Below are 26,072 nucleotides of genomic sequence, written 5' to 3' on the forward strand. Positions count from 1 at the left end.
CCGGGAGGAAATTGTGATCGTGCAAAGGAAAATTACGCCTGTTCTAAAAACGGAAATATTTCTTCCAATTTTGCCCAGCATCTTATAGAAAATAACCACTCCAGTGACTTTGTCCCTAAAATTCTACATTTAGAGAAAAAAGCTTAAGATTAGATGCCTTGGAACGGTTGGAAATTTCAAAGAACAGTCATCATAAGGGCATGTTAGTTTATGACATTACTTATTCCTCCCGTTCCCCCCTCCTGGATCTCCCTCTGTTCCACAGCCCCTCTTCCCCCTGATGCCCCTACCCAACCACCCTCTCCCACCCGGACACCATACCCAACCGCCTTCTCCCCTCCCCCAAACATACACACCAAATGCCGACGCCGGGTCCACCCTTCATCCTTTCCTGTCCATCCCCTATGGCGCAAATGACCTTAGTTGTCGGTCGCCTCCCCTCAAAACTACTACTACTTCCCTTCTCTTTCCTCTCCTCCCACTTCTCAAACACCTCCCCCTCCTCTTCTCTGTCTACTATATAAAGCTCTGTGTCTTCTGTACTTCACATGATGATGACTTCGTAAGTCGAAACCTAGGTTGTGTTTAATAAAATATATGTGGAATAACTAAGTATTTCTTTTTCCAGACCCTACTTGCAATTATCATTGCTCCTGCCAGCACAGCTCTAGGGGTCATCGGAATCAATAAGCCCTTCCACCAAGTCAAGGTTGTAGTCCATGGGAGGGGAATTATACATATACACTACTAAATTGTTTGAATATTGATTTACTACCCAATTTCGATTCCAATAGTCGTTCTTTAGAAATTTCAGGAAGAAATTTCTTATATGTCATTTATTCCTGTCTCATTGATTCCATTGTCTTATTGACTACAAGAGTTTAAGGGCCTATTACAGTAAAGAATATTAGGACATTATGTAGATAGCTACACATTTTATGTCACCATTGCTAGGCACTTTCACAGAAGACTTTAATTATTATACAGTCTCACCTTTATATTTTACTATTTATCAATCACTGATTTTGATACAGTAACCCCACCTTCAATGCCCAACATGAAATTATAATTTAATGAGGATTGTATCGTAATGCCAAACAAATTGAAGGATGCAATATGGGTTGCATGGAAGAGAAGCCTCTGAATTAAGTTTCAAACCATGAACACATAAATGAATGAGTACACTTTCATTACATGTCATATATAATCTATACCTTCAATGAGGTCAATAGTTTTATAATACACTTTGGATCCTCAAAAAATTATAGCTTAAGAGCTTGATATAAAATAAAGTTTGCCATGCTGGAATCAAACAACAATACTTATAAATAGTACTTTAATTATCATACAATACATATTGATTTATAATAGCAAACCTATCCCTTTATATCACTTTCATTTGGATAAGGCTAATGCTTTTGAAGCAAGAATGCCAAAGATTGCTCAACAGTTTGTTTTGTCGAGATTCATTACCACAAACTGTATTTTTGTTTTATAACTAAATGCCATAATTGATAAATAAAACAAAAGCCTTAAGTTAGTATTCATTAATTTCACAGTGGCTTTATAGACTTATATTAGGATAGGCCAATCATTTTCAATACTCCCTATTAAGGCCACTCACTATAGAATCAATTTACATAAATATAATACAAAGCATTACAGTAAACTTGAAGCCATGGCAGCATTTATTAACAATAAAAAATATTAAAAGATCTCCATGGACAAAACTGTGCAGATCAACAATAATTTAATATCCACCAAGGTTTAAGTAAAGATGCAAGAAATATTTTTCATTTTGGAGTAAGAGGTGATTCCTTTAGCAAATTATTATTCATCCAAAAAGTTCAAAATTTTCCCACAATTGTGGCAGTAAATGAAAAGGCACTACTCTTAGTTTGCCCAGGACAAAAGCTCTTTCATGTCTTCATCATCCTCTTCTTGTTTCTCTGAAAAAATGCAATATCGAAAATAAAGCCAAAATTTATAATTTCCAGAACTACAAGAAGTCAACCAATGGTATTAGTTTCAACAATATAAATTTCTCATACACACATATGGAGATGGGCGCATTAACCTGAGGGGGGGGGGTAATGATAGAGCAGTGGCTTATGTACTGGCTTTCCCATTCCAAGGGCCCGGGTTCAAATCCTGGAGGTAACAGGTTTTTTTTTCAGTGGTATCCTGATCCCTACTTGGGGTGCTATTTGGAGAGCACTTAAGACAAAGTATGCTGACCATTGGATTGGGCATTTAACTGTGGACCTCTAGGCACTTTATGTTAAGAATATGCTAATATTGATGCCGAGTTACTTTACACCCTTCCTCTGATTTCTAAATGTCTTACTCCAACCAAATTACCTACCTATCACTATGATTAATTCTACCCAATTCAATCTACTGAATGACTTCCCAAAATCTATGAAACAGACAAATTTGTCATGCTGTATTCTATATTGCTATCAATTAGTGACATTATTTATGCAATGGCATCACACACTCCTCTCCCTTAAATACCTTCAAGTGCAGTGCATTCAATTTAGCTTGCACTGAAGTTTATCCATAATTGCAGTGATCTTTCCATTAACTTCCTTTCTTTATTCCATTGTTTTTGCAACTCAATTCATCGTATATTCTTTCATAAGCCTCATAATTCCATGTTCATATTCTTCCAGTTCTTTTCATACCTATCAAATATTTTAGATAATATAATGACATCCCCTTTCAGGCCTGAGTAAGACTGAAAAAAGCATTTGTCCATGGGAAAGTCTGAGAACTGGCAACACATTTCCAAGACTGGCGTCTGGCCATAATATGTATATACATACCATTTATTATAAATTTTCAGTATATGTTGCCATTCCCATGATAATCATATCAGGAAGGTGTTATTTAACTATTTTTCCTGTAAAAATATACCCTTATCTCCAAACATTCATTTCTATTTTCCTAAAACATACTCTTATTCCACAATCATTACTTCCATTGTTCACTACTCATTTTCTTCCAACCACTATCTAGTGCTTGCTTCAAGAAGTATTCCCAATTAATTCCCTTTTCATACAATACACATTATGTATTTCTTCCTTCTAATGGCAATTTTTAGCATTCAAACCTAGACTACAATGAAATGTGTGCTGGTATCTCTTCTAACAATATTGTCACCTCCACATTCCCTACTTTTTGTTCCATTTTCTGCTGAGTAACTTATTAGCATCTGGTTCTCCACTCATTCATAGCATACAATTACCATATTTCAAGTAGCATTTCATATTACTCAATTTCATTTCATATTAACCTAACAATTCTATCCTCTCTCATATCTTGTAAATGCATATTAACTACTTCCACTCAACTGTATGTTACGAGGTAACAATTTGAATTAGTTTTTAGTCATTTACCATAAAGGGACATCTTCTAGAATAAATATGCTGGATAGAGAATTTTAGTTATCATTTGGGAATTTATCAGTCTTTAAGGCGTTTGGTAACATTCAGGCTTTCTGCAGTTATAATATGTGTAATAGTATTAATGATAAGACTTAATACAAGCCATTACCAACCAATCCACATGGAGCTAGATTTAACAAATATTTCCTCCAAAAAAATGGAATTCCAAGGTAAAACTTACTTGCAGCTTTCGGTTTGACCACTTCTGTTGTGGGAGGAGATGGAAGGTCATCTGTTGAAGGACCAACATCTAGCAGCTCTCTATCCAGTTCTTCCTGTTCAAGCTCTTCCAATTCCTTTTCTAGTTCATCCTGGTATTTGGGGTAATAAAATAAGAAAAAAATAAGCATTTTATATTGTAAGCATGATTCACAAAAGCCAAATAGTTAAAGTGATAAGACAGCAAAATGTTCATATATCCTACTCAAAAATAAATGAACAAAAAATAGGTCAAAATATTGCAGATAATATGTGTAAAACAACGCTTAATATAGTTTTTACCTCGTCGACATCTTGACCAAAGGCAACCGGATTGGATATAGCATCTGAAATTTCTCTGGCTACGTCTTGCTGTTCCGCTATGTCATCCATCATATCATGGACTTGATCGACATCCCTGTCATGAACGATACATGTCCATATAATCCAATAAGTACCTAGTAACTTTAATGAATTTGAACTTATTTAAAAATCATTATGAAAGATATACTGACATGTGTTGATGCGCCGCCTTAAGGGCATTGGCAGCATCTTTCATAGTTTGTAAAACTGCAGTATTAGTATTGGCTCCTTCCAATGCCTCCCGTTGCATTTCAATTGTGGACAGTGTCCCGTCTATTTGCTGCAACTGTTTTTCATATCTCTTCTTCCGCTTCAGGGCTTGCAGAGCAGCTAAAAGTAAGCGATTCATAAAGGATGGCATGATTTATAAAGTGACAAGTTATAATATCCAGCCGAACAACAAAAATATGACAACACGTATAGAATGATTAATTTAAAAACATGCTTGAAAGGAACCTCTTTTATTTTTCGTTCCATGCTTCTTGGCTGTCGCTAGCTCTATTTCGATTTTCTTTTCCAAATATTCCTGTTTTTTTATCAACAAATCTTCAGTTTCACGGAGTTTTTGAATAGCATCTCCAGTGCTAAGGGGCTTGTCCCCCTTCTTCCCACCAAACATTTTTCCTAGGAAACTCATACTGCTTGCTTTATTCACTAAGCTGAAGAATCCAAAACGGTACGAATGTACTGTCCAGCATACGCTTACTAACTATCAAAGGAAACCTTCCTTATCTTATAAACACATCGAATTACCCCTACTATGAATATATCATTTCCAAAAACTGAGAATAAACTTCAATTTCACCACAAATTCCTTACTCCGAAGCACTGTTATGATCACTCAATTATTGCTCATGCGCGTATAACGTCATGCTAACAAAAGAAGGCGAAACATTCTAAGGTTTGAAATTACTTTTCAGTAATTTACGGGGATAGCAAGCAGGAAATATTCTTTAAAAAATTGTTTTTGATTTTTCCACAATTTTTTTAATTAATACCTATCCTGACAATTCCTTCAATCACTATAAATTTAAGGATTCCATAGGAGTCTTGCGCGCACTGCGAGCCCTAAGATATACAACTGAGGATCGCAATTGGCCATTTCGAAAACCGAACAGTAGAGGGAATATTATATCAAATATAAGCCGCTTGGTTTGAGATGTACTCGTACCTTTTTGGCAGGTAAATGTAGCATTTTTCATTATGTTTGAACGTCGTTTCATTTATTCACCAAATATTTTACTCGTTTGTATAGTTTTATAAAATATTTTTTGCTAACGATAAAAATCTAAATATTAATACTTAGTGATGGCTGTCAATTTGAAGTGCAACGAGAGTTCACTTGGGATCAAGAAGTACGGTTTCTATCGTAAACCTCTTCGTTCGGATGGGTACGCAGAAAATCTCTTTACATGTAGAAAATATTAGAAATAAAATCGAGTTAATTTCGTCCCATCTAATGCCAAGGCTGAATTCTTTTCCAATGCTAGTTTACTTGTCCAAGTTCATCACACAGTGGGCGGCAGTACTCATCCAGTACGTTTCCTACATTGTGCCTTCCATGGCTCAGAAGATATCTTGGCAGTTACCGACGCTAAAGGAAATATATTCATCATAAATTTGAAATGTAATAGGTATGTAACAACCCTAGAAATTGTTTTCTTTCAAATGGTTCCGTTATTTTTTCATTGTTAAACACTGGATCATCCTGTTGAACCTTATAGATTTTGGTCCTTGCCCAGCGACAGTGATTGCACCGCAATAGCATTTTCTACCTGCAACAAGAAAGAAGTGATTATTGCTTCATCAGACTGTGATATCAAGCTCATCAACTTCGGTAAATAATTCAATATACACCCAATTAGGTGTAGTGAATATCTTTAATGAGCTATATACCATTATGAGTAATGAATGCTTTTGATATGCACATTGAATCATATTCAACTGAAATTATGGATTTTGAGAAGGGAAAGGGTGTAGTGTAAAGTTATGTTTTATGAAAGAGAGGTATTTGTACAATTTGCGATTGTCAGGGTTTGGCAATTTTCGTTTGCTTTTACAAATATAATTGTGGGTACTATTGTTTGTGGAAAAGTCAAGATTTTCATATATTACAATCATTTGCAAAGGGCTATTGAGTTTAATGTCCAAAAGTGGAGATCCAGATACTCCACTTATTAGGAAATTATAAGTGATGGTAGATCAAAGCAATGTCTGAAACAGTTGAAGTAGGTGCCCAGAGGATGAAAGTTTGACAATAGTTGGGGATGTAATTTTATATAGCTGACATTTTGAAGTTATGCGATGTCTTGAATATAAATAGTTATATTTTTCTTGCAATTCGTATCTGTAATTTTTTCAGTCTCCAATTGATGAAGATTTTGTTTATTATTATAATCCTTTCCTTGAGTATTTATTCCAACTCGAGCATTTTTGCACTGGTGTCATAATGACTGGAGGCTTGATAGGAGATTGGCGGTGACTCTAGGTTTCTCCTCTGTGATAAATAGTTAGCTAACATTTGTGTCTTTATGGGCATGCATAGGGAATCCAGGAATACACCTTTCTGTGTGATTGTGATAAGTGAGAACTGCCCAGGCTAAGATACTCTGGATGTTGGTTACTAATCCATCTTGACTCCACGAATTATGCATTCAATAAGGGACATTAGATTTATACAGTAATGTGGGTATGTCTGCATTGGTTCACCTTTTAGGTTTTGATGAATTTTGATATTTTGGCTGACTTTTCACTTTCTCATCCATGTTCATTTTAGAATGAAATGAAAACTAATTGAGACTATGGCACGCATGAGATGGTCAAAGAGTGTTATTAAGCACCATCTTTGCTCACCACCAATTGACTTGCGAAGAAGGAATAACTCCATCAAACTATGTGATTATCCGCAGTGAAATTAAATTAACATTATCCATAGATTTCCTTCCAAATTGTCCATATTTCCTTTCAAAGATGTAAATCATTCCATTCAAGGGGTACAATTCATTGAAATGTGTGCTAACTGGTATTTGATTGCCTGGATTTATGTTGATGACTTGTGTTTTAGAAAAGCAGCCCCTCCCTTTTCATTCAGTCTTGAAATATTCAACCACATCTTCACTGTGGGTGCCTAGATAAATTGTCTGCTCAAACCAGGAATCCCACTTCATGCAAATGGGCTTGGGAAACTCAATGACCTTACCTTTTAGTATCTACTTTGAAACTTTTCCTTCTGAGATTCTGTATCTATTGGAATCTTGATATCATGAGACTACAAAACTTAAAATAATCACTCACTAAGTTAATTTCTGTCTATTGGAAATGTTGAATTTTCAATGGCTAATTTTCTAATCCACATCATCTTCATATTATTAGTCATTGTTATGGGTATATTTGGTCATAGGTATAAGGATATCACCTAGAAAACAATGTCAATTTATCATAAATTTATATTACTTTTAATAATTTTCTTAGCATGCACTGTTTTTTTTGTAATAATAAGTTGATAGTGGTTGATCTCAGTAATTATGCTATTCTGATACCACTAACATGACATGTTACGTTATTGGCTAGAAATTATTCATATATCGCACCTTGGTTGAGAATGTAATTTATTATTGCAAATACTATAATTTATGGCAGTTTCTTTTTTAACTTTATAAAGATATTATAAATATCGTATAGCATGACAGATGTTGTGCATTATTCGGGTAGTGTTTGTGTGAATCTGTTTGTATATTGAAGTTTATTTTACAAACCAACTCATTATGATAAAGTTAATTCTAAGGGTTAAATTATAATTGGGTTAAAAGTTGACCTCTTTTCTGGCATAGCTTGAATAAGCTATAAAAGCATCAAAAGTAACTTGAAGTTCAGTCAAAAGTTATGTTAAGAAATCTTTATACAGCATTGCATGAATTTACCTTATTCAGTGCACTGCACATGCAATTTCTGATGGAAACTAACTTTTATTCAAAACTTAAATTTTCTATTATCAATTGCTTATGTCCCCATGGATGGCCAAACACTCCCTTATAAAGTTTTTCACCTAAGCTTGTAAACTTGAGTTATCATTGTGAATCATACTAAGAAAAAAATATTTCTCTTCTAGGGTCTCTACCTGAACTAATATATAATCTATTTTTGTCTATTTCTTATTCTCCTTCTGCCTAGCCTTTTTCCCTAGTTGAGATTGGCTTTTCTCCTGTCTTTTCCACCTTGTCTCATCTTGCATCTTCTCTCACCTTCATGTTCATCAGCGAATCTTTCTACTTTATATTTGGGTCTGCCTGTAGTTCTTTGATTTGGTATACTCTTATTCATTATTCTCTCTCCTACAAATTATCCTCCTTTTTTTCAATTAGTTCTAAAAATACATGTTTTGCAATTTTCTGTGCAATGGGTTCATATTTATCATTCAGATGCTGCATTTATTTGATTAAGGCTATTAGAAATATTCGGAAGTACCATATTTTGCTAAAACCTGGTATTCATATAACTACTTATCTATGGGTGTAACTTATGTTGATGGTTGTTCATTGTGTAACTCCAATCAAAATGTTCTCTATTGAATCTGTAGGCTTACATCTTGTGTATCTTATATCATGGTTGAGGAAAGAGGCGTTGAATAAGATATCATCCATTTTTTGTTTTTGTGTGTTAGCCCCCTTTGGGTGAACCTTAAGGCCTTAAGTTTTCTTGTTTCTCATAATACTTATTAATGAAATCATTTCATTCAGAAAATGGGAAGGAGTCCTGTTCCTTGAAGGGCCATTCCATGCCCCCAACTCAGCTATCATGTGGTGGAAATGGGGGGAAAATGCTTTTGAGTTCTGCTGCTTGCTTATTCCAGCGCAATGGAAAGCCCAAAGTTTCATCCAAATCCAAACGGGAAGCTACTGGTGAAGCAATTTTATGGGACTTGAGCACATACACCCAGGCTCACTGCCTAAATGTTCAATCAGAATTGGGTATCAAACAGGTAAAAATATAATATCGTGGAATATTTTAATCTGTATTAAACTACATCTAATGCATTGTATAAAGGAATTATATTGTACTAATTCATTGCATAATATTTTATTAAATTAATAAATTTGGAACCTTAGTCTTTTCACCATGTATAATACAGCATAATCTCTATAACCTCCTGTTACATTTCATTGGTCATTTGTTGTTTAATATAGGAACTATAGCCGGTATTATAATAATAATATTTATTTGTTCAGATTTTGGGTTGTTTTATTTTTTAAATATTGTCCAAAAAACCTTCATGGTATAGTTATGCATAATTAATTTAATGAAGTACATTACTTGTTGAAATTAAAATTAATTGACTGAATCATATGAATTGGACTGCAGGAAGTATTGCAATTTTTTTCATGGCAGTTTTTCCCATTTCTGATTTTATTACATAGAGAAGCTTATTGTGCATTTACAGTCTCATACATCTAAGTTTTGCTTTTGTCTAGTGCAACAAACATCTGGTGCAAGTCATTACATTTCCCTGTCCCATAGTGATGAAAATCTGGATTTTTTCATGAGTTTTGAAATTTTTTTAGCTCTAATGACAAGCTCATATATATACTCAGGAAATTAGTAATTTTTTCAGTTTTTTAAGTTGACCATAAGGAGCATTTGAGATGAGGTGGAAGACCCATTTTTTATTTGAAATATAATTTGAGTATGAGTTGAAGATCTCCAGAATGAGAGACTGTGCATAATTATTGAGTAGAATTCCCAATGGTAGTGACCCTGTGTGACAGGTACTTAATATAAATGAAGAGGGGATCGTTGTAGATTAGGATGTTGGGTTGTGATTATTTAGGAAAGACAAAAGAATTATTTGGTTGTTGCATCCATCCAAAATCTACCTAAACCATTGAATTACCTATTATTATTACATCTCAGGGGGCTGGGGTAAACCAGAGGTAGTGTGCCTGCCTGTGTAGCTGAATTCTGGGGACTGGTGAAAATTTTTCATCTAAGAAAAAATTTTGTTAATGGTTTTTTGGGATGAGAAAAATAGACTCATATTAAAAAGCTACCCTGACTCATGGTGAATGGCAGCAGTTTCATTTCGCACTGGTGGCACAGATGGAGGGGATTGGCCCGGCATCAGCTGCCACAGTTGCGGGTGAGAGTGAAGGTCACAGTATTGGCATGAGTACTGCGATGTGGAAGGCAACAGGAAACTACCACATTATTCTCCCTGGAATATCTTGCCTAATAGAATAGGATGCCTTCCATTCAAATATAGTACAATGGAAAGATATCTAATCTAGGATTACTCTGACTAACTAATGAAAGCTAACAAATCCTAGGATTGAAATACTGATGATGATTATACTTCATATTATGTAGCACTTGGAGCTGAGTCCTTTCTTAAATTCTAAATGACCACAACCCAAATGATTTGGCTTTTCAAAATGTTATCAAGAAAATTTGTGCTATATAATTGAGGGATTGGTTTTCCATTGATATACACCAAAAGATTTACAGATATTTTATTTTTATCTGAAAAATATAGGATGTGTAATTAATTGTCATTAATATTAATAGATATTTTGTAATCAGTCATTTTGAAGGTTGGCAACTACTTTTCACTTTTATGCCAGGCCATGCATGTACTGTTGATTCTGAGAGGATGAATTTAGTGTCCTCCTGCCATATATGATGACGATAGAGTAATAAATTTGATTTTGGAGGATAGTTTGGAGGCCATACATTGTGGAATTCCATTATAAAGAAAGGGAGGTAAGACAAGACTTTGTATTTCCATGGAATAATATTCTGTGAAAACGTAAAGTCTCATGTGTCAATTCTTTTTCATTAAGTTTGATTTCACCCATATATAAAGTGATACGTAGGATAATCAATGAGAAGATAAAGAGGGGGCAAATAATTACTTTGGGGATGATCATTTTGGGCAGAATACAATTAGGATGCATTTGATTGTTTTATGGATTTTAAGAAGACATTCCATAGAGTACATTGGGTAGAATGAATGAATATATTGCAGAAAATAGGAGTAAGTTGGTGGGATCAGCAATTTATCTGCAACTTTTTCATGTCTCAGACTGCTTAGGTTTAAGTGGTAGATAGAGTCTAGATGGACAGTGGCAGCGAGAGGGGTAATTCTATGGTTTCCATTATCACCAATGCTTTTCTATGTATATATGGAGGAAATAATGAAATAGGCACGGGAAGCAGTGGAAATTGGAATGAAAGCTAGTGGGGAATTCATAAAATCAGTTAAGTTGATGGATGATCAAGCTTTAGTTTGCCAGCCACCCCTGGGTTTACAGTCATTACTGTGTGTATTGGAAACTCAATGTTATAGACATAGAAGGAGCATTAAAGTAAGAAACAATTGTTTTCAGGAAAGGCTAAGGCTAAGTTAAATATCAAAATAGGATGGAAGTGTTTTGGATCTAGATGATATAAGTAGTAGGGATATAAGAAGAAGAATTGCATTAGGTAAAGAAGATTTGACTAGGAGGAGGGAATCATTGACTGAGGCTTTGAGAAAGAATGTTGAGAAAAGTCTGGTTAAAACTTCAATGTGGTTTTGTACTGCGTGGAAACCTGGGCATTGAAGCAGGATGATAGGCATAGATTGGAGGGATTTTAAACGTGGGTGTGGAGGCCTATGGAAAAGGTTAAAAGAATGGAAAGGAAAGCCAATAAAGGAATACTAGGCGTGGTGCAGGAGAAGAGTGGATGTTGGGATAAACTCAAAGGAGACAGGAAAGATGGGTCTGGAGCATTTTGATGTACGATTGAATGTTGAAGACTGTAATAGATGTGAATACATTAGGCAGCTTAGGTTGGGGTAGGAAAAGGAATGGCATGATGGTCAAAATGAAGGGCATTAGAAAGTATGAGAAATTGAAGAGCAGTTCAATTCATTATGAGGGGTAAGGTTGCGTCTTGTTAGATGAAGCTGAGAATTGTAGTAAATCTCTTGAGTGTGCCCAGCCAAAACATACCTTAAAATGTAAATTGCAATAACTTCATATCCTGCCTATTAATTTATTTCACCATGTACCATTCTCTTCATCCTTGTTATCGATAATGGCTACTTTTTGTTTTGGATGTATTAACCCACCACTTTAAATGACAACAATCACATAATTATTACGGCAAAACTAAGGCACGTTCAATCAAATGACCCAGGTTAATTATAATTTGGTCCCAAAGCACTCGAAATATTTGCTTTGAAGTCTGTACAGTGACATTCATGAACTATTCGGTTAGAAGTTCCCAGAGTAAGTTACAATAGTTGCAGAATTGCCATGCTCCTACTTTTCTGGTTAAATGCAGTGAAAGAGTAATTTAATGAAACTCAGAATAGAAACTTGTTAATAATGAAGTAATCCATTAAGGCTACAATTTGCCTGAATGTGCATAATGAATTAATTTCTCCACAATAATTTCCCTTGATTGAAATGACTTCTATATTTAAACTGCCAAATTGGAAGCAAGGGTTCATTTAATGGCTAAGTATAATGGTTGTTCCATGATGAAATTCCACTTACAAAATATTTATCTGAATCAGTGTGTGTGGTAGACCACAGTGCTCCGTTGTGATAATTTTGTGTACTTTTATTTTCTGAATGAGGTAAAAGAAGAGTACCCAGAAGGAAAACCGTTCATTAGTTGAGTGGAATGATGTCAACCATGCAAGAAAGAAACAGTGAAGATAATAGTTATTTCTGGAAAATATCAAGGATTCAAATTTGCTTCCTCATTAGAAATAATAGATATTCTGTAAATTTTGAGGTCCTTCTATCCATTTACTACAGTGAATTTTATTATCGTGTTACTTTTAGTATCCTCTTCTGGGGTACCTCTCCCCATGTGGGCATAATCTTCAAAATCAAAAAGAGGATTATGCGTATTATGAGCAATGCTCCTTGCGATGCACCATGTAAACCTCTCTTCAAAAGACTTGGTTTATTACCAGTATCTTACATATATATATTTAATGTCATCTTGCATGCCAAGGGTAAAATTTCTCAGTACAAGTCCAACCATAATTACTATAGTCTTTATACAAGGACCTGCAATGACCGGCACTAGCCATTTGTCAGAACACACAATACTGCTCATGGGCCCTAAGCAATGGGCTTAAGGCTATTCAATAAACTTCCCCATAAAATCAAATGTGTTGTCTATTTCTCCTTTGGTGGGTGAAACAGCACCCTAACGCTGTCTCTTGGTCAAAGAATCAGGGCTCTGGGTTGCATAAAGCCCCTGCAGATCTCAGTGTAAATTACGTTTCCTGGTTAGCTCATGTGGTTAGGTCCTGGCAAGTCAAAAGATCCAGTGTTCAAGTCCCAGTCAAGGAAATATTTTTGCGCTTGTGATCGGCTTGATTCCGCCTTCCCCAAATCAGTATTTGATTATTCTGAAAAAAATGATTTATCATCTCTTTTACTTTATATTATATAGGCCATCTTCATGCCTGGGGTTTCGTCTGATTATATTCTAGCAATGTTTGAAGATGATACTATATGTGTATGGAACACTGGAAGTTTTGACTGTGTGAAAGTGATATCACCTCTTGCATCAAATAAAGAGCATCATCATGTGAAGGCCATAGCTTTCACTAGGTGACTATATTATTATTACAATGGTTTGCTATTTTGGCGAAGAAATTTTTCAATATCTGTTTTTGTGTGTGCTATCCCAAAATTTCTTTGAGGCACTCCAAAATAGTGTTGTTTTAATTTTATTACCAGTTAAATTTATTTTTTATATGTATTCCATGATCTTTATTGTTGATGTGATGACTAACAGTATGTATACACATTAAAGCAGGCTATATAAATTGAATTTTACCGTTTAAGATTTGGCATATATGTATGTTTTCTTTATTGATGGAGCATTTATTTTTGCTCTAATTAACTTATTTTGTCAATTTGGAATCCAGGTCAAAAGTCTCATAATTTTCTGAAAAATTTTCAAATTAGGTAAAACAGAAACACTCAAGTCAAGACATGAGGGATATTTCAATTTGGTTTTAAGTAAACTTTGTATATTATTTTAGCCTAATGTGGAGTTTATCCAGTTTGAGGGTTAGTTCAGTTTCATTTAATGTTGTTGGTCTCTCCTCTTCATTCTCAGGGATGGGAGAACAATGGTAGTTGGTGGAAAATCCCATTCATTGATTGCATATTCTTTGGACACTTGGGAAGCTATGAAGGTGGTCGAATTGCCAGATGAGGTTTGTGGTGTTAAGTGTTTGCAGTTTTTACCACAGCCTTTTGATGGTGGTTCTAACCATGTAAGTTTCTACTTTAAATGTTTTATGTAGTTAAATTCATGACTTGGCTCATAATGATGATAAACAATCAAGACATGGCATCAATGAAGTTCCAACTCACAACCTTAATATTTAGTAAAGAAGTGCATAGCCCATAAAGCTAATTAGGCTGACCTTATGATAAATATTTGCATAAAATATTTGGGCAACCTGATCATGTAGCAGAAATATTTGTATTGGCATACCACTTCTGCTATGTATTTTATAATTGAATTGGTGGTATTTCACTTTACAAATTCTGGAGCAGTCATTTTCACCACTTTTAATATCCAATGCTCCTCCCTCCTTTACGAATTTTCACTTGTGTAATTTTTTTATAAATGTTACATCTGTGGTGTAAATAATAAATTTTCATTATTGATTAGTAAATTTGCCTAGCAGCCCCAGAGCAGATATGTTGATTGGTTTTATAAAAATCTAAGTTATCTTTCTTTTCACTTCAATTTGATTTAGTTTGATTTTTAACGGATAGAGTCATGTTAATGGGAAATATTTACACCTGTTAGATTACAAATTTATGTAGTGATATTACATGAAAATTGCATGAACAATTTGGAATTGTCTCAAATAACCTCTTCCAAATACATTAAAAGGTACTAAATTTTCCAAGAGATAAGAGATGTGTTGTTTTCCTGACACACTCATCATCATCCCTTTTTTAGCTCTGCCTAATCAGTTGTGCTTTGACCACATATTGTGTTGGAGAAGGGTCCCAAAGCTCCTAAGCCATCAGACATCATAGAAATGTGGTCTTACTTCAGAGTAACTCAGACAAATTATGCAACACTTATCACGTAATGATTCAGATGTTTAGGACCTGACTGAGTGCTCACTGATCCAGATGCTGGTTATCTTTACCTCTGGAACTTCACCTGACAATGTTGAAAGTGGGAGCAACAATTCAGATGGTGATATCTAGCCAGAAGCATCTCTGTAGCATAGTCCAAGAAAAGCATCCGTACATGACTGTGGTGATTTAATAGTGGCCAAATATATTGGTATTGCCTACCATGCATTCCAGTATTGATTAATAAGAAGAAAGAAGATATGTCTGGTGGTTTCTACAATAGTGTGATAAAACCATAAAAATGGCATTCAACCCGAAGGTCAGTTTGGAAGGTGATGGTGGAGTTCACCCAGTACTAAACCCTAAATGGCATGTGAAATTCACACAAAAGGGTAGTAGTAGTAGTATTTAGGGGAGGCGACCGGCAGCTAAGGTCATTTGCACCATTAGGGATGGACAGGAAAGGATGAAGAGTGGAGAGAATCCCAGCATCGGCATTAGCTTACTCATAACGAAAGGCACCAAGGGGTCCACAGTGTAATGTCCCATCCAATGGATGGCTTACTCACTCAGAGTGCCCTCCACAAAGCACCTCAAGTAGGGATGGAGATACCTGAAAAATATTCGATGCCACTGGGATTCGAACCCGGGCCCTCTGGGTAGGGAGCCAGTATGATAGCCACCCAACCATCTCGATCGCAATGAAGGTCATCAATATTTTTAATGTTGTATTGAATAGATACCATTGATCATATGGTAGAATTCAGCCAGTGCTAAGCCCAACGGCATATGGCATTCACACATCAGGGTAGAGGGGCGAGTTCCTTTCCCTTTGCTGGTTATGGTTTCCCTGGAAGATCTGGTGCCCAAAAAATCACATAGCTTGGGTAGAGCTGAAGGTGTTCAGAGATTTGCCCAGGATTGAATGTGGGCCCTCCAGTCTGTAGTCCAATACTCTACCCCTGGACTACTGTGACCCAAAACAGTGGTATATGTGGAAATAATAAACTGGTATTTTTAATTGTTTATAGAGCATACAAAACATTTTGGAGTAATTGAGTTGGCAACATTTTCCCTTCAGATTTAATTCTTTGCTTGTCTTTATTTGAAAAAGAACCAAAAATGAGAGAAAACTTTTTAAGTAGTCAAAATGACCTCCTCCAGCATTTTTAACTCTGGATTTAAGTAGATGCAGCAGTAGATGTCATAAGTATTTGATCTAATTGTTTAAATGATTAAGTTTCCTTGAGTTTTTCCGGAGAACATAAATACAATGTTTAAAAGAATATGTAAGCAGTATAATTTTCAAGTAACATATTTCATCTGCTGCTCATTGCTAAGCTAAGTAAAGTTATCCAGGAGTGTTAGAGGATTGCTTTGGAGGTAGTTATTTGTGATATTTGTGGCTGTTTTCATTTTGTTTCTAATTTTTGGATCTAACAGATGTTCCACTTTTTGGGAATACCTATGTGATTACCTTGTATGTGATTAAATGTTGTAATGGGTACCTCATTGTACATGTCTTCCTTGTGCTTGCTGAGTTACCCATTTAGCTGGTGTTGCCAATTGGGGAAAATATGTCTCTGTTGATTTCTTCTAAATATTATTATTTATTATTAAGTAATCTTCTGTTTAAGGTAGGTTTTGGAACTACCAAATAAATATTTTGTGACTTCTAGCAAAACATGTTCCAGCAACCTACTCTACATCAAGCCCGTCTTCATCTTCCTTCATCCCATCCAACATTCTAATCCTGTTCCTGCCCTTTCCTGGTTTGCCTAACATTCTCCCCTCTATTACAGTCTTCAACATCCCACTGCCGATGATCAATATGCTCTTCATCCATTTTTTCTGCCTCCTTATGATTTCTCCCACAAACCCCTCTCCTCGCCCACCATACCTAGGACTTCCTCATTTGTTTTCCTTTCCGTCCATTCCACTCTTTCTCCACACCCACATTTCAAAAGCCTCCAATCTACTTTTATCATCCTGCTTCAATGGCCATGTTTCCATGCCTTACATGACTATGCCCCGTGTCAAAGTTTTCATTAGTCTTTTCTTAACCTCTTTACTCAATGTCCCTGTCATCAACACCCTCCTTGTAAAAGACTCTTTGCCTCGTGCAATTCTTTTCCTTACATCCCTACTACTTTGACCATGTTGGTCCAAAACACTTCCAAGATACGTAGACTGTTCTACCTGCTCTAGTTTTTTCCCTCCTATTATAATGGTTAACTTAGCCTTTTTCTTCCTGGAAAATCGCAGAACCTTTGTTTTACTAACATTGATTCTCATCCCATGTATTTCGTACTGAATTTCCAATTCACTCAGCAATGTTTGCAACCCCTTGGCTGACTGACAAACTAAAGCTTGGTCATCAGCAAACCTAACTGATTTTACGACTTCCCCGCCCACTTTCATTCCTACCTCCAGCTCTACCAATGTCTCAGTAATCATTTCCTCCACATATACATTGAACAGCAACAGTGATAATGGGTAACCCTGCCTTTTCCTCTTCCTAACACTGCCCATCCGGACCATCCGTTCCCCACTCGCACCTGAGCAGTCTGAGATATGTACAGGTTGAGGATTAGCCTCCTGTCTCTCCAATCTATTCCTATTTCCTGTAATATACTCATTAGTTTTTCCCAATTCACTCTATCAAACACTTTTTCAAAATCTACGAAACAGGCAAATACTTCCTGATTGTATTCTATATTCTTCTCAATTAGTGATCTCATTACTGCAATTGCATCACTCGTGCCTCTCCCTTTCCTAAACCCAAACTGATCATCCCCTAAGTAATCTTTTGCCCAACTCTATCCTTTTGTTGATGATCCTGAGAACAACTTTAGCTGTCTGGGAAATCCAACTTATTGTTCTGTAGTCCTCACATGATGTAGCCTTCACCTCATTTGGAATAGGAACTAACACCGATCTCGCAAAGTGTTCTGGCCAGATTCCTTCCTCATAGATACTACGAATCAGTCCATATACTCTTCTTCCGACGTTTTCCCTAACCTTTTAGCAGTTCAGCAGGAATTTGGTCCATCCCCACGGCCTTCTTTGATTTTATGTCCCTTAATGCCCGTTCTATCTCATCATCGAGTATGCCTGTACCTGAGCTATCTTGCTCTAAGTCATGTTCCTTTTCTATGTCTAACCTTGTTGACCTAAGTTCTTTACCATACAGGTCTTCTATATATTCCTTCCATCTCTCTTGGATCTTTTCTGCATCAACTATTATCTTACCCGACTTATCTTTCTCTGTTAGCACAGATCTTTCATTCTTACTTCCCGATAGTGATTTAACCTTGCTGTATGGCGCACTACATGATAACATAAATTAAATCCAAGTATGTATATACTTTGATATTTTTAACGGCTTTCATAATTTGATTTCTTTGAGTTGAGTATATTATTGTATAATAAATAATTGAATTGAAATATGAATTGAATGTTGTCACTAATTAACATCATTAATGCTCATTTTCACAGTCTTATATGTCTTGAAATTTAAGGATTAAAAGGTTGAAGAATATCAGTCTCTTAATAATTATTTATATTTTGTATGTAGTGTGAAATGCATGCACTATGCCTAAAAATAGTCCTAATATTTTCTGCAGGTACTTGCAATGCTCTCACATGATGGTCATGTCCATTTTCTGGATTTGAATTCATCCACTTTTATTGGATACATAAGATCTGAAAGGAGCCAATTTTGTGAGTATTTAGCATATATATTTGCATTACTTATTGAGCACAGGAAATTCAAACAGTTACATTTAGGAAGTAATGATCCTATGTTCCTAAATGAAGTCATTGACAGTTGCTACTCAACATTCTTGATCTTTAATGTTTTGCCTTACTGAAGCAGGTAATGCTGCCGAGGATTTTCTTGCCACAGCAATTTATAACATTTATCATGCAATCATTGGATCGGTGTAGTCAATTTGTATAAAGAAAGAAATGGGATGGTTTTCACTTATTTTATTGATATTGGAATACATTATTATGATGAAATAATGAATAATTCAAAACAATAACTTTTTTACTTAGTACCTATATGTCTTTTTTTTTGCAGTAGTTGTTCATATGAAGTATTATTCTTTCCCACATTTTATATCTTGGTTTGTGATGCAACAGGTATATTGGTTTATACGAGGGTTGCTATTTATTTTCAGCCTAATAATGAATAGACAGTAATTTATTGTTGAAAATGGCTTTACTGTTTTTCGAATTATTCTCCGTGATAATCAATACACTTTTGCATGTGCTCAAACCAATTTTCGTAACACTTTTTCAACTCTGATTGAGGTACCTTTGAAAATGGTTTTTAAATGGATCAACAGCTTCTTCAGGTGCCGGAGAATGTTGGTCATGCAGTTGTTTCATGATAAATGGGAATAAAAAGAAGTCATTTGGTGCTGAATCAAGGCTGTAGGGAGGATGACCCATCAATTCGATGTTTTGGCCAGTCAAATAGGTAGTTGTTTCAGCCGATCTGTCAGAAGTTGCATTGTCATGATGAAGAATGGCGATGATGAATTGTCGCTTCTTTTTCCGTGTTTCACCAAGCACTTGTGGGAAACAAATGCTCGTGTACCATTCAAAATTCATGGTTCTTCGTTTCTCTAATGGTACAGTTGCCATATGTCCAGCTTTTCTAAAGAAACAGGCGATCCTTTGCTTTGATGTGCTTCGTGCAAGAATCACTTTAGTTGGATTTGGCTCGCCTAGGAAGACCCATGCAGTGGATTTCTGCTTTGTTTCGGGCTCATACAGATAGGTCCAAGATTCTTCACCTATGTAGATGTAATGCACAGCTTTTGTAGCACAGCGATTGCATTTATTGGGCATTTCTATGCACCAATGGATGCGAGCATCTTTTTCCGCTTTTGTAAAGTTATCCAGGATCTAAAGCAAAAAAGTTTTTTCACATCTAAATATTTATTCAATATGTTATTGATGGTTGTCATACTAATCCCCAAGGATGCCTCAATCTCACGATAAGTCACATGAGGCTCTTCTATTACTAGTTCTTGCACAACATCAATGTTTTCTGGCACAACAACTGACCTTCATGACTTTCGTTGCTAGGAGAACGGTGGCCATGATGGAATTCGTTATACCAGTGTTTCACAGTGGCGAAGGATGGGGCTTTATTGCCAGAAGTGGAAGTAAGTTGAGTGATGCACTCCTCTCTTGATAATCCATGTCGAAAGTCGTAAAAAATCATCGCACGAAAGTGTTCATGAGTTAACTCCATTTTTGGCTGAGACAAAATGTTCGAGTCACTGTTAACAACACAAGTTATGAGCAACCGAAAAAATGTTCGGGAGAAAGTTAGCGTTAAAAGGGTCAAACTTTCAGACAGAAATATCAGATGGTGCCTAAAGCACTTGGCAGTGTCAAGGCTCAAAATATAAATAGCAACCCTCGTGTGCTGTATTTTAAATGTTTTCAATAATAAAATAAGTATAAAAAGAAACCTTGCATTTTTCTATAGTATTTACATATGGTAGTGTAGAATTGTAAACCTTATTACTTTTCTAATGTCCTAAAAAGTTTGCTAAGTGATAAACTTAATTAAGAAACCAGATAGCTAAAGAAATATGGTGTGAAAAGCAGTGTGAAAGTATAGAGTGAGGTCAAAAACAAAGAAAAGTGGAAGTGTAATGTACCATATAATTGGTAACAGAGAAGAATTTTCAAGCCTGTTTGTACATGGGAAGGCCCCGAAGTACCCGGCCTGACCTAAGGATGGCAGTAGTTGTTTGAAAAATATCACTTTATTAGAAAGTATGCAATCTATTAAGTATATGTTTCAAGTTTGAAGTTGTTTAGTATTAGTTTGGGAGCCCTCAATAGTGAAAGTTTTCAGTGAATTTGTGAAAATGGAGAAAATTGGTCATTGTTATGTGATACAATACTTTTATTTGAAAGGCCTCAGCCCAACCAATTGAAAGCTGAACTGGATTCTACTCTGGGTGAGTCTGCTCCTTCGTTTACCACAGTAAAATATTGGGTAGCAGAGTTTAAACGAGGCCATACGAGATATCAAGACAATCATCGCATTGGTCGACCAAATGAGGTGACGACTCCAGGAACGGTGAAGAAAATCCGCAAAGTGATACTGGATGATTGTTGATTGCAAGAGCTAGCAGACATAGTAGGCATTTCAAAAAGTGTGGTACATCGCATATTAGCCGAAAATTTGGACATGAGAAAGCTGTGTGCAAGAGATGGGTACCATGTTTGCTCACACTCAAGCAAAAGCAGTGTCGTGAAGATGTTTCAATTTAGTGATTAGCAAAGTTTCACGGCAACAGAGCAGAAATTTTGCGCTTTTTCATAATCATGGATGTAACATGGGTCCATTACTTCACACCCGAGGCAAAAGAACAATCAAAACAGTGGATTCAAAAGGGAGGACAAGCTCCAAGGAAGGCGAAGACCGTTTCATCTGCAGGCAAGATTATGGTGTCAGTTTTTTGGGATGCGCATGGGATAATTTTCATTGACTATCTTGAAAAAGGAGACACTATCAACGGCTAGTATTTTTTGAACTTATTGCAATGTTTGAGCGAATAAATCAACCAAGAGCACATTTGGCTAAGCAGAAAGTGTTGTTTCATCAAGACAATGCACCAGCTTACCAATCCGTAATTGCATTGGCCAAAGTTTATGAATTAAAGTTTGAATTGCTACCTTGTGCACCCTATTTGCCAGATTTAGCCCCCTTGGATAAATTTCTGTCAGCAAACTTGAAAAAATGGCTAAGTGGTCTAAGATTTTCCAACCATGAAGAAGTGATGTCGGCAGTTAATGGCTATTTTGAGTAGCAAAACTGTTATGATAAAAAGGGAATCGAACTTATTGAACATCGCTGGGAAAAGTTTTTAGAGCTAAAAGGAGATAGTGTTGAAACTAAATACATTTTTTCTGAAATTTTTGTGTTTTCTTTGTTGGGGCGGGTACTTCTTGGATTACCCTCGTATTTACACTGACAACTCTCCCGAAACTTGATCTTGAAGTGTTTTTGGGAAGGATACATTCATGAATATGAAAATATCTTTTGTTACCAGAGAAAATTTTGATCTTGCTTTTCACAAATAGTGCAAATAAAATGGTTAGCAGCTTCCCAACATGGAATTCATTTGCCAATCATTTCTGTAGCAGCACAATAAGAGTTGATACTAGTGATCAAATTGCAAAGGATGACTCAGCAAGAAGATAATCTACTTTTATTTCTTTACTGTAATATATTTAACTGCGATAATGGCTCTTCATTTTTTAAAACAGTATTATCCACAATTGAACCTAGGTTAAATCTACTGATTAGGACTATTTTCATCGGAGATGAGCTTTGAACTAGTAAAATTCTGTGTAGAAAATTGGCTGGGTAATATTTCAGGGTTGCAGTATGACATTTTATTTTAAATTAAAGGTATCTTGGAAAGAAAACCTTTTTATTGAAAACCTTGGCTAGGCAAGTCATTGGAAAGGGATGTGTCATGGATAAATTTGTGTAGGAACCTCAAAAAGAAGAAAAGTGAACAAGCTAAAAAAATATTATGTATACAATTGAAATTTTGAAATAAGTTTCACAACTTATTAACTCTGCTTGTCATAAGTATTAAGATTAATGTATGTTCTAAGTGAAAAGTGCATGCTCATTTCAGGAAACCTTTAACATATGCAGCTGTTTCAAAATGTATGTCAATCCTATTATAATAAAAAACTTCGCTCTGATTGGAAAAATTATTTTTGAAGTCTCATAATTTTGTTATGGAAATAAAGGGGTTAATTTTTTGACTATTAATAATTAAATCAAAGTTGTCTAAAAATCATATGGTGAAATGCATGGTAATTATTATGATTAATAGTTATTTTAAGTATAAAAACTGATTTAAACTCAATTAACCAATAATTAACCATAGACTTTTTTTAGATCATATTAGGGTTTAGAGCAGCAACATTAATTAATGATGAATTAATTTTTTTAATGATCCAGCAACCATTTATTTTCCATCTTACTTCAAATAGATTAAATCTAATGCTTCTTGAACAAGTGGGGTGTGATGGTAATTATTTACATTTTCATTTCAGATAAGTTTGTCTGCAGTAGCAGTGGTTGCTACATTGCATGTATTCTTCTAACAGGTGAACTGAATATTTATTGCGGCTCAAAAGTGCTTGCTGGTGAAATGCCAGTGAAACTCAAGGTGACTACTGAAAAGAAAACTCCCAATCCTTCGAATGCAGGTTCAAGAATATATCATCATGAAAACCATTCTTCTCTCAATGAGAGGGAATCAGTTTACTATGCTACTTCACATAAAAGAAAGTCATCTGGGTTACAAAAGAATACCACCAAAGTAAAGGAACAGGTAATATCTGACAACTGGACAGTATGTTCTTTTGTTGCTCAAGTGGAGGAAGATGATCATGAAAATGAATAATAGAAGTTGTATATAATAATAAAAGTTGATTATTTCAAAACGAGGCAAATTTGATTAATATAATTTTGAGATTCAAAGCATATTGCTGCCAAATGAAGTCACTGAAAGCACAAAAAATTATTTCCATGAATTCTTGCCAATACCAATCATTTTCTTGTATTCCATATTTGCCTTCCCAATAATTTCATTGATTCTATGTATATATCAAATGAATGGTTTCCCATTCTCACTAATAATGTTGAAATGGATATAATTACCTTTTTTTCAGGTTGGTATATCACAAACGTTATTTATCTCTCGAGTGCAAAATTCTTCCAAAACAATTGGTGAATATATAATGCCCTGGCTGTGATTGAAGTTTGAAATATGTTGTATGCATACAGGATAAATCCTTATATTTATGGACCCCAAATTTACTTATTTTTTTTGTCTAAAAGTATTTGTGAGGGGATCGAGATGGTGCGGTGGCTATTATACTGGCTTCCCACCTAGAGGGCCTGGGTTCAAATCCTAGCGGTGTTGAAAATTTTTCAGTGGCATCTTGATCCCTACCTGAGGTGCTTTGTGGAGGGCGCTTTGAGTGAGTACGCCATCCGTCGGATGGGACGTTAAGCTCCGGACCCCTTGGCGCCTTTAGTAAAGAATAGGCTAATGCCGATACTGGGTTTCTCTCCACCCTTCATTCTTTCTATATGGCCTTTTAAAATATTTAAGCAAATGTATTTTGAATGGCTATCAATCTGTAGTTCCTTAAATTATTGACACAGCCACGTTTTTTGTGTGCAGGCACTAGTTTTGATTCTTTTACTTGGGATGGGAAAATCCCTTGCATTAAAGACTCATTAATTAAAAATAAAAGGGGTGCTTTTATAGCTTCAAAACAATGACAAACAACTTAATGATAAACCAGGAATTTTGTCGAGGTCAGCACTGGTTTTAATAGTTTTTAGATTAGTTCCTGAACAGGGCTTTACAAACATTGATAATGGTTTATTTGCAAAATGTATATTAGCTTGAAAGGCTGTTGGGCAAGGAGCAGATATGTTGTGCCTGATAATTTATTAGCCAGAGATGAGTAGCTCATGGCATTGTTACTTCCAGAGTTACTAAGTTTTACGATACCATAATCTTGAGCTTAAATTTTCAAGGTTCCTTTATTGAAATTAAGGAATATTTTAAAGATTGATTACTTCATCAGGCAAGAATTGAATATTTGATTGAGCTGTCTCCTTTTAGCTTTAACTGTGATAACAATGAGATCCAATGGCTTTAACATGTCAATATGATTTAGGATTACTTAAATATAGATGGGACCCTTGTCTCTATTGAGATTATTTCATCATTTACAAATCTCTATGGATTCCCTGATTATTCTACAGGAAGTTTCATCTAATTGATTTTGACAGCATGATGCTTTTCAAGAGATAAATGTTTAGAAAGGGAGGAATGGTACCAATCCTTCTGCCTAATCTTTTTTTTTTAACTTTCATGGTGATTGAGTAGAAGGGTGCTGGCTAATCAAAAGGATACTCCAAAGACCAAACAAAACTCCATAGAAACTAGGGCTATCAGCTTCTATGGGTATATTCTTCCATTCATTCCCGATGAGGCCATTAGAATAGTTTGCAAAAGCTTGCTAACTAATGAAACAACACACAGCATTGCTGAAAAAATGTTAATCTATAGAGAAATGAGGGCCATGTTCCTTATAGTTTTGAGATGAGTTTGGGCTAGCTGTAGGTAGTCAACTGTGAAGACCCTGGAAAAAACTGAATAACTAGTTTTGGATTGACCTCCGTGCAAACACTGGCACATAAAGAGGTGAGGTATGATCTACAAAAAATGCATAATTAGATTCCAAACCCGCTGGAGTAGGAATTAAGAAAGGACTTCATTTTCAGTGGGAATATCTGGAAAAATTTGGAAAAAATGATTGGTTATCCTGCTCAGGGGACAAACAAGTTTACAGAGCATTGTGATAAGCTCCATAGTTTGTTGCAGAATATACTATTTGATAAATATGAAGAATTTGGTGCATGTGAATATAATTAGTTTCAAATAAACCTTCATTATTGTTTTCCTTCAAAATATCACAGTACAAAATCAAGACAGTTCCCAACCAAAATCATAGGAGTTGGTGTGGTTTTTAGCAGGGATGATTTGAAATACATACATCTGCAATGAACTTCTAGCACATTGCATACCATAAAGGATTTTTTATTGTCAAGGGTATTCATTATGAAGGCTAGTTTTGTGCTATTTATCTCAGAAAATACTCCACTGTAACCCAAGCACATATAACTTCTTCCTGCTGATTCATGGGTAAACAGGAAATAACATTGGATATTATGCAATCTGGAAATATATCTCATCTTGTTGCTTGACCTATTGTGAATTTTTGTTTTCTCTTTGCATTTTACTGAAAGGCAGAGCTAATTCAATGCCGAACTCCTCTCTCACCCGACCATATAATATACCATCCC

At 35.4% G+C, this 26,072-nt stretch overlaps 2 protein-coding genes across 3 annotated transcripts in view; one reads left to right on the forward strand and one right to left on the reverse strand.

Moving 5' to 3' along the window:
• Positions 1-1,321: 1,321 nt before the first annotated feature.
• On the reverse strand, positions 1,322-5,051 carry shrb (charged multivesicular body protein shrub). 2 transcript variants are annotated; one of them, XM_071588373.1, is made up of 6 exons: positions 4,764-5,051; positions 4,467-4,669; positions 4,163-4,340; positions 3,951-4,065; positions 3,631-3,760; positions 1,322-1,949 (listed from the first exon to the last, which is right to left on the reverse strand). In XM_071588373.1, the coding sequence occupies exons 2-6, from the start codon at positions 4,645-4,647 to the stop codon at positions 1,894-1,896; spliced, it is 660 nt and encodes a 219-aa protein (XP_071444474.1). In that variant the 5' UTR covers positions 4,648-4,669; positions 4,764-5,051; the 3' UTR covers positions 1,322-1,893. The 2 variants fall into 2 exon arrangements, with proteins under 2 accessions (XP_071444474.1, XP_071444473.1); XM_071588372.1 differs by having other exon boundaries at positions 4,467-5,050.
• Positions 5,052-5,123: 72 nt separating this feature from the next.
• Positions 5,124-26,072, forward strand: part of LOC139690396 (TBC1 domain family member 31) — a 70,019-nt gene continuing 49,070 nt past the window's right edge. Inside the window, exons 1-9 of the mRNA XM_071587831.1 lie at positions 5,124-5,192; positions 5,317-5,401; positions 5,501-5,644; positions 5,735-5,847; positions 8,747-8,988; positions 13,464-13,624; positions 14,139-14,298; positions 18,751-18,847; positions 23,237-23,517. Of these exons, the coding sequence (XP_071443932.1) occupies positions 5,319-5,401; positions 5,501-5,644; positions 5,735-5,847; positions 8,747-8,988; positions 13,464-13,624; positions 14,139-14,298; positions 18,751-18,847; positions 23,237-23,517 (1,281 nt within the window). The 5' untranslated portion in view covers positions 5,124-5,192; positions 5,317-5,318. The remainder of the gene's footprint in view (positions 5,193-5,316; positions 5,402-5,500; positions 5,645-5,734; positions 5,848-8,746; positions 8,989-13,463; positions 13,625-14,138; positions 14,299-18,750; positions 18,848-23,236; positions 23,518-26,072) is intronic.

This window comes from Hetaerina americana, unplaced genomic scaffold (assembly GCF_022747635.1).
Source record: "Hetaerina americana unplaced genomic scaffold, ioHetAmer1.1.p SCAF_3, whole genome shotgun sequence".
NCBI lineage: Eukaryota > Metazoa > Arthropoda > Insecta > Odonata > Calopterygidae > Hetaerina > Hetaerina americana.

Excerpts from the sequence above, each read along its gene's own strand:
- shrb (XM_071588373.1), bottom strand. The coding sequence starts at position 4,647 with ATGAGTTTCCTAGGAAAAATGTTTGGTGGGAAGAAGGGGGACAAGCCC. Across the intron at positions 4,341-4,466 it reads TGGAACGAAAAATAAAAGAG|CTGCTCTGCAAGCCCTGAAG; the intron begins GTTCCTTTCAAG and ends GCTTACTTTTAG. Across the intron at positions 1,950-3,630 it reads GGTCAAACCGAAAGCTGCAA|AGAAACAAGAAGAGGATGAT; the intron begins GTAAGTTTTACC and ends GCATTTTTTCAG.